At 34.5% G+C, this 14,258-nt stretch overlaps 1 protein-coding gene across 4 annotated transcripts in view; it reads right to left on the bottom strand.

Annotated features, from left to right (window-relative positions):
• Window positions 1-14,258, bottom strand: part of rbms1b (RNA binding motif, single stranded interacting protein 1b) — a 123,816-nt gene that overhangs the window by 93,594 nt on the left and 15,964 nt on the right. The window contains exon 1 of one of the 4 annotated variants that reach the window (XM_079821427.1): window positions 9,523-9,682. The exons of 2 other annotated variants lie outside the window; for them this stretch is intronic. In XM_079821427.1, the coding sequence (XP_079677553.1) occupies window positions 9,523-9,609 (87 nt within the window). In that variant the 5' untranslated portion in view covers window positions 9,610-9,682. Of the gene's footprint in view, window positions 1-9,522; window positions 9,683-14,258 lie in introns of those variants that run through there. One more of the 4 variants, XM_079821426.1, reaches the window with a different exon arrangement.

The raw sequence follows: 14,258 nt of genomic DNA, 5'->3' as shown, positions 1-14,258 counted from the left end.
AGATAGATAGATAGATAGATAGATAGATAGATAGATAGATAGATAGATAGATAGATAGATAGATAGATAGATAGATAGATAGATAGATAGATAGATAGATAAGTGGATAGATAGATAGATAAGTGGATAGATAGATAGATAAGTGGATAGATAGATAGATAGATAGATAGATAGATAGATAGATAGATAGATAGATAGATAGATAGATAGATAGATAGATAGATAGATAGATAGATAGATAGATAGATAGATAGATAGATAGATAGATAGATAGATAGATAAGTGGATAGATAGATAGATAGATAGATAGATAGATAGATAGATAGATAGATAGATAGATAGATAGATAGATAGATAGATAGATAGATAGATAGATAGATAGATAGATAGATAGATAGATAGATAGATAGATAGATAGATAGATAGATAGATAGATAGATAGATAGATAGATAGATAGATAGATAGATAGATAGATAGATAGATAGATAGATAAGTGGATAGATAGATAGATAGATAGATAGATAGATAGATAGATAGATAGATAGATAGATAGATAGATAGATAGATAGATAGATAGATAGATAGATAGATAGATAGATAGATAGATAGATAGATAGATAGATAGATAGATAGATAGATAGATAGATAGATAGATAGATAGATAAGTGGATAGATAGATAGATAAGTGGATAGATAGATAGATAAGTGGATAGATAGATAGATAGATAGATAGATAGATAGATAGATAGATAGATAGATAGATAGATAGATAGATAGATAGATAGATAGATAGATAGATAGATAGATAGATAGATAGATAGATAGATAGATAGATAGATAGATAGATAAGTGGATAGATAGATAGATAGATAGATAGATAGATAGATAGATAGATAGATAGATAGATAGATAGATAAGTGGATAGATAGATAAGTGGATAGATAGATAGATAGATAGATAGATAGATAGATAGATAGATAGATAGATAGATAGATAGATAAGTGGATAGATAGATAAGTGGATAGATAGATAGATAGATAGATAGATAGATAGATAGATAGATAGATAGATAGATAGATAGATAGATAAGTGGATAGATAGATAAGTGGATAGATAGATAGATAGATAGATAGATAGATAGATAGGTAGGCCAAAATGCGGAAGCGAGTTAGCACTTTAGCACTTTCAGTTCCATCGTCCCGAGGTCAATGGGTTTCTGATTAAATAGCTGAAATAAGGTCTGTGGTCAACATATATATTTACAAAAATGTATGACAGCCACAGCCAAATAACGCAAGTGTTGGATTGGTTACAAAAAAAGTATGATTTTTTATATATATATATATATATATATATATATATATATATACACACATACACACACACACATGCTTGGCCTTAGGCTAATATAAGTGTTTTAATAAAGCACGTTTATGTTTTAAGAAAAAAATAATAAACTACTGTTGCATTATTGAAAGTGAAATATAAACAATTGTATTATTGGAGAAATAATACTGTTGTATTATTTTTAGATAATTTTATTTTTCTAGAGATTGGCATTACTTAAAAGCACAATAAAATAATTTTGAGATGAAGTGAACACGGAGCGAGTTGATCAGGAGAGAAATGATAAATTAGAAATCTCTGAAGAAAGTATACTGAAAGACAACTTATTTACATAGTAATAATAAAGAGCATCAAATCAATGCTTAGAAATGTTGTTTTTTTATATTTTGAAATGGTCAGAAGAGGACCTGGCTGAACAGTTAAAGGCACAATATGTAAGATTATTGTATTCAAATATCCAAAAAGAACTGTTGTATATTTTGTTGACTTGTGTATTTACACTATCCCAAATGTTTCCAGGAATGTTTAAATCCGGAGAAATCAGCCATTTTAACCAGGACACAGAGCATGTCCGCGCGTTACCCAGTTGTATTTTGTAGAAACCATGGAAACGCCAAAGACGCTTTAATATATTATGGGTGAGTTGCACCAACAAGGATTAAATTAAGCTCAGTTTAGAGCTAATCTAGGATTTGTTGATCTGGGCTTTATTTTATATCGGGTTGTGTTTAATAAATTTAATAAATCGGGGATTAGAATTTAACCTGCCATTAAAACCTAGCCTGGATGCCAGCAGAACTTAGCCCCGCCCACATTTACTCGGGCAGTTCGGTCTGGACTTGATCCGTAGAGGAGTAATTATGCCTGAACAGAAACTGTTCGGACCAATCAAATTGTCAGGGCGGGCTTTAGATGATGATGGACAGATGATCAACAGTAACGTAATCATCCACGTCATCAAAGAGGCTTGGGTTGAATTTGTTCTAATCCTAAACGGAGAACTTGTTGGTATATGCATTCACCTTCACTATATCTCTCAGAAATGATGATCGTGTTGGTAAGTACTCTGTGTATCCTTAAACACCGGCAAAGATCGTTTACACTCATCTTATTCTTCTAACGTTACTTATTCCAGCGTGCGTGCAGACAGGGTTGACAAGTTTTTACAACAAAACCCGCCCAATTGCTACTCAAAACTAGCCAAAAACAAGCCCAATAGCTTTCCGGGGGGGGGGGGGGGGGGGGGGAGTTCTCCGGGAAAAAAAGGCATTTGGGGGGTAAAATATGTGTTATTTTGCCAGGGCTTCCTGCTAAAATTCCCATTCCTGGGTCTGTATATCACATAATTGGGGTCGCTTCAACCCGCGGACTTGGCAACACAGTGCAGTTGAGTTCTGTTGACATTTGACAACTAACGTTATGCGTCGCTCCGTTGCTCTGATTGGTTGTAGGTCTATCCAATTGAGGTCTTTCCTGGTTCGGTTGAAACACGCCCCATAATCACAGCCCAACTGAGCAGATCAGACTCTGACTAGAATTGAGTATGACGACGTCAGGCTAAAGGCAACTACGTTAAGGCAAAATCAGGTTTTTGTAAAAGACTACGTCCGAACAATGATCAAAAACACAGATGGAGTAGATGGAGTTCATAAACACCCCAAAGCTTCACAGTCCTGTAGCTCGTCCTGGGGCGACATTTCATTCAGTAACATTAGGCAGTTTTGATTTATATGCTGTTTAATGTTGACGATCGCGTTATTTTACACATGCATCTGCTTACACATGATATCACACGTTGCTGCTTCTTCTTCGGCTGTGTTTTGATGTGGAGATTCTGTACTCGTCCAGGAGATGCCCAATAACGCCCCCTACCATATCACAGTGAAAACATGGAAAGCCGGAAAATATCGTCATTATTGGCTATATAAATATTGAGATAACAAAAGACACTCGCTGCTCTTGACTGAATAACTTTAATAAGGGTTAATCTATATTTATATGCAGTGTCATATAATTTTATTGTGATATTTTACATTTGATTACTATTTTTGTACCTGACAATCTAGTTTAGACCAACATGAAAATAACTTTTTATTTCATTTGTATATGTTTGTTCTGCTGTATTTATTTGCGCTTTTGCTCGTAATTTAATTATTTGTTCTTATTTTATTATCTACTGACTGTCTTTAACAATATAAAAAAAGTTTTGAGAGTCATAACCTTATTTATTAAGGTTACATGGCTCAAAAACAATACTAGGTTCTAGTTTTTTTATGGTGGGGCCAGTGAAAATTTTGAGTTTCAAATTTGAACCCCTGAAAAAAATCCTTAGCATTGAGCCCTGAAATATATATTTTTTCAAAAAATGGATTTGCGAGCTTCATGTTGTAACTTTAGTGGTAAAAATGTCAAAGAGGAATGGAGAAAGGTGACAAACCTGGATGTTTTTTTTCTTAAAAGGAACAAAATCGGGAGAAAGAAACAACTCAAGCAAAGCCGACCTTTTTTGTGTTCTAAATAGTTGTGTGATGTATAAATAAATGTTTAAATTTATTTACAAAATTTACTGCCTACTGCGCACCGCGTCTATCACAACACCACGTATCCGTGACACTCCCGCTCCGCAACACTAATAGTTTCGGGAGGTCTAAAAAATCCTAGGGGAAACATTGTGTGTCATAATAAAAGCTCTGTGAAATCTAGGCGTCATCAAACTACGCCTTTGTTTTAAATAAGCGACCTCTAGCCACAAAAATGACATATTGTGCCTTTAAATGAAACCTTTTAAAATGAAAATATGGGAGTGATGTAGTGACAGAAATAAAAACTTGCATGACAGCCATAAACCAACTTCCTGAGGTGCATCATGGGATGCTTTTAAACACTAGTGAAGGAGGAAAGTGTGTGATGAGCACTATCCAGCTTCACTCAAACACACAGAGCATGCCATGTCTTTCTCCGTCTCTCTGAGGTTGAATGTAAAGCACGTCCTCACACCTAAACACTGCATTTCCTGTTGCCTTCTTAAATAACTTCCCCTGAGCTCATCAGTTTTCGTTTTTCAGCTGTTGCTGTTTTGAATATAAATTTGATCTTAGAAGCACAGAAAACACCTTGTGGTATCAATAATCCCCAGCCATGCCTGATCGTGCTTAGACAGCAGTTTAGGTCGGATAGTTAGAATGTAAATAGGTCATTTACAATCCCACAGAGAGCATAAGATCTTTGCCCTCGGATTCGATCCTTTTCCTTTTGGTGACGAACAAAAAAAAATCAAGACTGGAAAACATCAGCTATTCAGGACAGAGCAAACATGAGCATGTGGTGACTGTAGTCTTTCTGGTGGGGTCGATTTTATTGGCGTCCGAATCCAGAATGTCAGTGTTTTTCTCCCAGCACCTGCATAAAAATCCCCGGCCGAATAACCTACTGTTTTTTGACAAACGCCAAGGTCGTGTGGTAATTTAACTGCCGTCCGAATCCACATCTCTGAATTTATAAGAGTATATCACTTCAAAATTCACTGTTTATATCCCTTTTGACCACTGTACGGTTGTGCTTCGCTGTAATTTGGATGCATTTTAAAGATACTAGCCTGAAATGCTGAAACTGAAATGCTGGCAAGTATTTACAGGAGCAATGTATTTCATCACTGCACAAAAAATAATAATAAGAAAAGCACGTAAACATTTGAAATGGGCCGTTATTTCGGCAGCGATTATATATAAGCAGCATTATGTTTACCTCATGTAAATAAGAGGCTGTATTCACTAAATATTCAACTATATTACTGATCAGCTCATTTCAATTATCATAGTCATACTTAAGAGAAACATTTTTGAAAATATGATTTTAAATGTCCTCATTATTAGATAAAAAGTCAAAAATATGATTTTAAGTCATAATAGTGAGATAAAAAGTCAAAAATACGACATGCTAAGTCCTAATTAGAAAATCAAATGTTGAAAATATTATTTTAAAGTCCTCATTATTAGATAAAAAGTCAAAAATATGATTTTAAAAGTCAAAATAGTGAAATAAAAAGTCGAAAACACGACATGCTAAGTCATAATTATAAGATAAAATGTTGAAAATATGATTTTAAATGTCCTCATTATTAGATAAAAAGTCAAAAATATGACATGCTAAGTCATAATTAAGAGAAAAATTTTGAAAATATGATTTTAAATGTACTCATTATTAGAGAAGTCAAAAATATGATTTTAAAAGTCAAAATAGTAAAACAAAAAGTCGAAAAAACGACATTCTAAGTCATAATTATAAGATAAAATGTTGAAAATATGATTTTAAATGTCCTCATTATTAGATAAAAAGTCAAAAATATGATTTTAAAAGTCAAAATAGTGAAATAAAAAGTCGAAAACACGACATGCTAAGTCATAATTATAAGATAAAATGTTGAAAATATGATTTTAAATGTCCTCATTATTAGATAAAAAGTCAAAAATATGACATGCTAAGTCATAATTAAGAGAAAAATTTTGAAAATATGATTTTAAATGTACTCATTATTAGATAAGTCTAAAATATGATTTTAAAAGTCAAAATAGTCAAACAAAAAGTCGAAAAAACTACATTCTAAGTCATAATTATAAGATAAAATGTTGAAAATATGATTTTAAATGTCCTCATTATTAGATAAAAAGTCAAAAATATGATTTTAAAAGTCAAAATAGTGAAATAAAAAGTCGAAAACACGACATGCTAAGTCATAATTATAAGATAAAATGTTGAAAATATGATTTTAAATGTCCTCATTATTAGATAAAAAGTCAAAAATATGACATGCTAAGTCATAATAAAGAGAAACATTTTGAAAATATGATTTTAAATGTACTCATTATTAGAGAAGTCAAAAATATGACATGCTAAGTCATTGTGAGATGAACAGTTGAAATTAGGACTTCTGAGATAAAAATTCAACATTTTGGATTTAAAGTCAAAATTATATCTTAAAAAGGATATTACGCAGCGCATGAAAATAGGCTAACTTCCATCAACATAACCAACATGACAACCTGCTTACACAGAGAGCGTGCTGGGACTATTTATGAAATATCATTGCGCCGCTGCACTCATGGGACAGCATAAAGTTCCTTGATTATTACGCAGGAATAAGAGTATAGTTCCTAGCCATATCAAAATCATAGCCTAGAAAATCACAACTTCTCATTTTCCGTCGGTCTTAGTACACGATGTAACTACAGTAGAGTCAAGTTTTGAATAGGAAAACTATTGAAACTCTTTGGTCTTTTTTTGAGCGAGATGCTAACGGTCTAATCAGATTCAATGATCTATGCTAAGCTATGCTAAAAGTGCTACAGCCAGACCCGGAGATCGGCTGAATGGATTCAAAAACAGTCAAACTCAACTGTTTAACTCTAGGGGAGCTGGAAAATGAGCCTATTTTCAAAAATAGTGGCATGTTCCTTTAAGCTAATACTTCCATCCATCTGGAGGTTTTCAAAACAGTCAAATTGATAGGGAAATGTTAAACCGGTTATGTAGGCGGAGGGGTAGACTAATGTGGTTTCCTGCACTATAAAAGGACATCTCAGGGTTATGACAGTGACCTGTGGCACCTTTCACTCGGCTGTGTTTGTGTGAGTAATGCCAGCATGTCACAAGCAAATGAGGGGACAGAAAGAGCTGATTCAGCAAAAACAGAGAGTCAGAGTGCAAAATTAAACCAAAGGACCAAGAGAGAGTGAGGAGAGGGGTGGCCATACTAGATTTTAAACATGCAAAATCGCCTAGTGCAAAAAATTATTTGTTAACACTTCATTTTAAGGTCCAATTCTCACTCTTAACTAGTTATTATCATGCATATTACTAGGATATTGTCTGTTTAACATATTCTACATCCCATAATACTACCTAATATCTAAACTAAACTACCTTACTATTGATTTATGAGTTTATTGATGCAAAAGTCGTAGTTAAAAGTGAATTTGTGCTCCCCATGTTACCAATTATTTTTATTTAACTTATATTTAGCATTTTTAATGAGTTCCAAAATGTATTTTATTATATCAAGTGACATCAGCCGCTCATCACAGACGCAGTCACATGATCAAAATGGATAGAGGAAAGTGTTCTGGGCCGCAGAAAAAGAAAATTACAATGTATAGAAATGAGCAATAATGTCCCAGTGGATAAACAGAGATTGGTAGGCTTAACCTTTCATTTTTATCGCTGTAAAGGCCCGTTCACGCTAAGGATGATTACTATAATCATAACGATAAAGATATAGTTCTATAAAACATTATAGGGCTGATGGGTATTGACACACATTTCATGATTCGATTCGTTTCACAAGCTTGCGATTCGATTCTATTTTGATTCAATTTGATTCTATATCCATTATTGTGCATTTATACCAGGTATGTTGTTGTTGTTGGTTGTTGTTGATGTACAATTTTCTTCAATATCGCACAGGCCAAATATAATCCATTTAATAAAAGTATTGTTTTTCCATGTTGCAAAAAGGATTAATTGCCAATTGCACGCTGCAAAGTTTAGGAAGTGACAGTGAAATAGTAACGCATTAAAGCAATGCAAAGACAGACTAATAGATTAATAGAAAAATATTTGTTGCAAAATATTTTTGAAATTCTAAATAATCTTAAATATCTCACTGTACATGTTAGCCGTATCTGCACTAGAGCACCCTCAGTGATTTGATTATGATACCTGTAGGCATAATAGGCCAAAGAGAATTTAAGATGGCCAAATAAAAATATTTTTATTTTTACATTTATTTTAAATTATATTGTGCTTTGTTTGTATAATGTCTGCTGGAATGCTAAAAAATGTTCAGCGTTAAATAAATATTTTTAAATTGTAATTTTGTAATTTATTTTTCTTTAAAAAAAAAGCAAGACAAAAAAGTAAAAAGCACATTATTACTATTTCATTTATGCAATGGTGAAAAAATTGGCAAAATAAATGAAAAAAAAAAAAACATTCGGCCAAGAATTTTCATTTGTTGTGTTAAATAAATATTTTTAAATAGAAATTTTGTAAATTATTTTTCTTTAAAAAAAGCAAGACAAAAAAGTAAAAAGCACATTATTACTATTTAATTTATGCAATGGTGAAAAAATTGGCAAAAAAAAAAAACATTCAGCCAAGATTTTTCATTTTGGTGCGTCCCTACTCGAATTGCCCATGGGAATTCAGTACCCCTCAAATTATAACACAATATTACAAGCTTACCCTTCTGAATCGGGCTAAGGTAAGGAGACGATTTTGAACACTGGCTGGTTATGTACTTGCTCAAACATTTATTTTGGATAATTTTTAACATCATTTATATCAGTTCACTGCCAAGAATCTCCCCCAAAACATAAAAAAGTCACGGTATGTTTGTGTACGAGTGTTCGATTTACATTCGAGAGAAACCGAGGAGATCGTCAAAAATGTTAATGAGCCTCCAACCACCCAAGCACAAACAAGTTATTGGGCTTTTATCCATCAGAAACGGATTGAATTGTGTATAATAATAAAAATAAAAAAAGGTCTTGGTGACATCATCCGAACTTGAAAGACGTTTTAGAGGTGGAGCAAGACAAATATTTATCCTTTGGAATATCGTGCATAATACGACCAGGAAAAGGCATTAAGAAAGTGAATTAGGTCAATTTGTTGACATTGCGTGATAAACAACCGAGTCCAGAAGCAAAGCAGGTTAAGAACCGCTGGGTTTATGTTTAACAAAATCTAGAGGAGGTCTAACCCTACAGGAAAGCAGCCCACAAATCAGTCCTAAAGTATCCCGGCTTGACACGGTACAGCTGTCCGTGCTGAATGTGCAGAGAAAACAAATGAAGAGGAAAGTGTTAGCCTCCCCCACAGGCTATCAGAGCGACTATATATCACACTCCAACCTGCCAACATGCGAACACACATGCATGTGCATAAATCCTTGCAAACGTACACGTATTCGCACATGCCGCTACTGTGCCAACAAACACAAGGAGCTTTTAAACTCCGATGCAACTCGAAAGCGAGCGCGCAAACTTGCCCAGACCACATTCTCGACATTCTCCCTGTAATGGAGAAACATTTCAGCCTGTGACTTCCTCACAGAGAAGCTTGTTCGGTCTTGGTCCATTTGCAATGTATAAATTAAATGTTGCCACCCTACGTACCTTCCTACCCCTGCCGTCCGGATCGAATCGCGGGGCCCATCTTCTTGGGGGGGGCCACATTGTAGTCGACAACAGCTTCGAGTTCATCGCGGCGGGCGCTGGCGCACTACGAAAGCAGCTTGTTTACATGTGTGTGTGTGCGTCTGTCGCACAGGAAGACGCCTCTTTCACACAACGAGAGACATAAAGAAAGAGAGAGTATGACATTTCCTTTTAGAAATGTCCATTTCCAGACTTGGAAGTGATTCAAATTCCATTCTTTTCCCAACTGCGTAGGGACCCTGTGAAAGCAGCATTTATCATGATATCTAAAGAGCAAGTGGACAATATAATGCATAATTCAATGAAAACAAGAGGTGGACAGAGTACACAACTCTATTACTCGAGTGAAAGTAAAAGTACAACTGGTAAAATATTACTCTGTTACAAGTGAAAGTTGTTAAAAACTATTTATACTTAAAGGGTTAGTTCACCCAAAAATGAAAATTCTGTCATTAATTACTTACCCTCATGTCGTTCGACACCCGTCAGACCTCCGTTCATCTTCAGAACACAAATGAAGATATTTTAGTTGAAATCTGATGGCTCTGAAAGGCCTCCATTGGCTCAATGGCACTTTACACTCTCAAGACCCTTAAAAGGCACTAAAGACGTTGTTACAAAGTCCATCTCACTACAGTGGTTCTACAATAACTTTATAAAGTGACGAGAATAGTTTTTGTGCGCAAAAAAACCCTAAATAACGACTTATATCATGATGACCGATTTCAAAACACGGCATCATGAAGCTTCGAAGTGTTATGAATCAGTGAGTCGATTCAGCGGTTTGAATCGCCAAAGTCAACTGATTTCAGCAGTTTGACACGCGATCCGAATCATGATTCGACTCGCTGATTCATAACGCTTCGAAGCTTCATGATGCCGTGTTTTGAAATCGTCATCACTGTATAAGTCGTTATTTAGGGTTTTTTTGCGCACAAAAACTATTCTCGTCACTCCATAAAGTTATTGTAGAACTACTGTAGTGAGATGGACTTTGTAACGACGTCTTTAGTGCCTTTTAAGGGTCTTGAGAGTGAACCGTGCATTGAGCCAATGGAGGCCTTTCAGAGCCATCAGATTTCAACTAAAATATCTTCATTTCTGTTCCGAAGATGAACGGAGGTCTGACGGGTGTCGAACGACATGAAGGTAAGTAATTAATGACAGAATTTTAATTTTTGGGTGAACTAACCCTTTAAAGCTACACTGTGTGATATTTTCCCCCATCTAGCGGTGAAAAGGTATATTACCATCCAGTGAATATTATTAGTTTCCGATTTCATTTTAACTCCTACGGTGGCCGATTTAGTCCAAGATTAACATGGTTTCCAGTTCGACCTCGTCCACATTCGACACGGTGCCATCGAGTGTTAAAACGCGAAAGGCGAAGCTTGAATTTACGGGTATGTCCCTCTTCGGCTAATGTACTTTCAAGATGGAGGGGCAACATGGCGACCCGCATTCGAACCCCTCACCCGTATGTATTTTCAATGGCATATTATAAACTTACGAGAATACTTTAATACTTGAAAGAAGCAAATATACATTAATGAGCGCATATATTTTTGAAAGAACTAAGTGTTTTTAGCTAAGAATAAACTAAAAAAGTTACACAGTGTAGCTTTAAGTAAAAGTACAGAAGTACTTGCTTTTAAAAGTAATTTTCCTTTTTTATGTCAATGCATTATTTTATTATTGTTGTATAAATGCACGCTATGCCATGGTGGTTTAAGCCAGTCAGTGATGGTCCATCCGACATGCTAGCATATGACCACCTTGAACTAATTTAAATACTTAAACGTTTTACAAAGCTGCTGTCACTTCAAGACAGAATGCACAAATCCTACACACTGATACACATCCGATATTCCCCCAACTGTTTACGTTCACTTAAAGAGCACCTATCATGGAATTTTGAAATGTACCTTTCATGTAGTGTGTAACATAGATCTAAGTGAACAAAAACATCCTGCAAAGTTTGAAATATGACAGTGCACCGTATATATAGTTATTTTCTTTCAAAAGTAAGAGTCGACTCTTTTTCTCTGACTAGATGACGTCAACTTGTCAAGGTTTTTGAATACGATACACCCACTTATTGCGCTCCAAGACGCCAGTGAAAACTAGAAAACATCATGGCGACGAGACGCCAGTGAAAACTAGAAAACATCATGGCCACGAGACGCCAGTGAAAACTAGAAAACATCATGGCGATGAGACGCTGTTCTGAAGTGCGACTCAAAAGCAAACTTTTTTCATCTGCCCAAGGATGAGCATTTGAAGACTAAGTGGCTTGAAGACAAACCATACATCGTCGCGATTGTGTGTTTATTAGTCTTCAAATGTCTCTATTTGCATGTTTCGCGATCTCAGGAAGCTTTTATTATGGACTTCTATTATGGCACATGGTATCTTCTTCGTCTGTCTGTACCATATATGGATTACATGTGCACAGAGCGCCCTCCGGCTGCCAGGATGAATTGAAAACAACACATAAGAGACTCAATCGCTCATGATTAGGCTACATCTGCGCATTTTGAGGAAGTATTGAATAAAAAATACTCCTCTGTTTAGAAGTTTGACACAGACATATGAGAATCTATCAATATTTCTCCTCATCTGCACACTTTTGAACTAAAAGCCCTGAGGGATGTTGATTTGTCGCGAGTCTTCGTGAGGAGAATAGAGGAGTTTTTTATGAATGAGATCAGCTGAGGCTCATATTACAATCAAACGGTACCGATGCAGTTTTCATATTCATAACTCCTGACACATATTAACAAATTACTGTCACTATAAGACTTTGAGAATAAAACAGAGGTAAAAAATGGAAGCTTGACTCTTAGATCTTTTAAATGATGTATAGATTGACATGGTAATTACTTACATCTGACAGTCATTTGAGCTAATTTAAACAAATAAAGCTTTAAACCATTTATGGTGATGGGCGTTCCGTTTCCGAAAATATCTGCACAGACTATACCAATCACAACTGACTGGGTCATCGGACCAATCACCACAGATTATACTCACGTAAAGGCGGGGTTTTGAAAAGTGAATCACTAAAGGAATCATTTGAGAATCGCTGTCAAAACAGGTAAAAATAAATGCATATTATAAGAAAACTAAAGTCTTTTTTGTCATTGCATGCATGCAAAACTGTTGTTGGGGATTTCTAAAACAATATTTGGAAAATTTTAAATGCCATAATAGGTGCTCTTTAAGACATAATCAACTTTGTTTACGTGAATACTTTCCAAAATGAAAATTTTATGTGAAATAAAACAAAAGAAAGCTCTTTTCAGTACTCGTGCCCTGGCATCTCAGAGGCACAAAAAAACAGACAGAACTCAACTCTTTCATCATGCTTTTTCAGATTCATCCATATGTCTGCTTCTCTTTCTCCCAGACATTTACATTTTGCAAAAAACTTTTAAAGAAGAAAAAAAATCATCCACTGACTTGCAAAGCTGCTACAGAAACTATTTTCTACTTCGAGGACCTTGATAGAAATGTAGAGAAGTAAAAAGTACGATATTTGTCTTTCAAATGTAGTGAAGTTAAAGTAAAAGTTTCCCTAAAAAAATAATACTTCAGTAAAGTACAGATACTCAAAAAGTGTACTTAAGTACAGTACTCAAGCAAATGTACTTTGTTACTGTCCACCTCTGAAAACAAATAAGGTGAACAGAAAATGGCTGGATTTAATAAACACTTATTTTACACAGTAGGGCACAACCGCATGTTTTAACCCTTTCCACACATTCCAGAATGACGAAACTCAGTGTATTTACTAGTTGTAATATCAACATTATTTAGAGAAAGAATAGCGGCAAAATTAAATAATCTCTGGAAGATATTACTGAACATGTATTTAACCATAGCAAATTAAGTAAAGTAAATTTCTTACTCAAGTTTAGTTTTCATCTCTGTTTTTTGTGTTTATTTAAAATAAGATATATAGGATATTATTATAATCTTATATCTGTTATTTAACAGTTGAGATGGTTCTTTAATGCTGATCTAACCAGCAGAAGATACAAGCCGCATTATATGGCATTATATTCTGTACTTTTATGAATTCTTTTGAGAAACCATGAGAAAAGGGTGAATAATGACTGAGAGTTGATGTTCAGAAATTATTCATAATTATTGTGTTTTGAACTATGCTGTATAGCTGTATTTAGCTATATGTTTGTTGTCAAACTCAAAAATGAGTATATTTTTAATGATTAAAAAATGTCATTATTTTATTTTAAAAAGTTAATAATTGTATTTTGTTGACAAAATATTTTAGTTTGTCTTGTATATTTTTTTATTATATCAGGTAACATTTTAAGCTGTTATTTGGTCATGTTACAATGTACCCCACCTATGGGGCATGTTGTCACATTTCACTTCCATTCTTTCGGGGTAAATCAAGAAAAAAGAACCCCAAGTGGATTTACACAAACGGAGAAAGTCAAAAAGCGTTCCCGCTCTCCCCTATTTACGTTTTTCAATGCTGATATCATTTAAATGACACATGCACAGTTTATTTCTCACAAATAAACTGTTTATCCATTGTCAAGGGTGTTGGCGGATTTTGAAAATGACACTAATACTTTAAAAAGTCAAAAACATGATCTCAAATTCTAGATTTTTGGCAACGTTCAAATGAGTGAATAATATTACTAGCTATTTTGATAAGTAGT

The sequence above is a fragment of the Gobio gobio genome (assembly GCF_949357685.1).
Source record: "Gobio gobio genome assembly, chromosome: 7".
Taxonomy (NCBI): domain Eukaryota; kingdom Metazoa; phylum Chordata; class Actinopteri; order Cypriniformes; family Gobionidae; genus Gobio; species Gobio gobio.
This window is presented reverse-complemented; position numbering and strand designations above follow the sequence as displayed.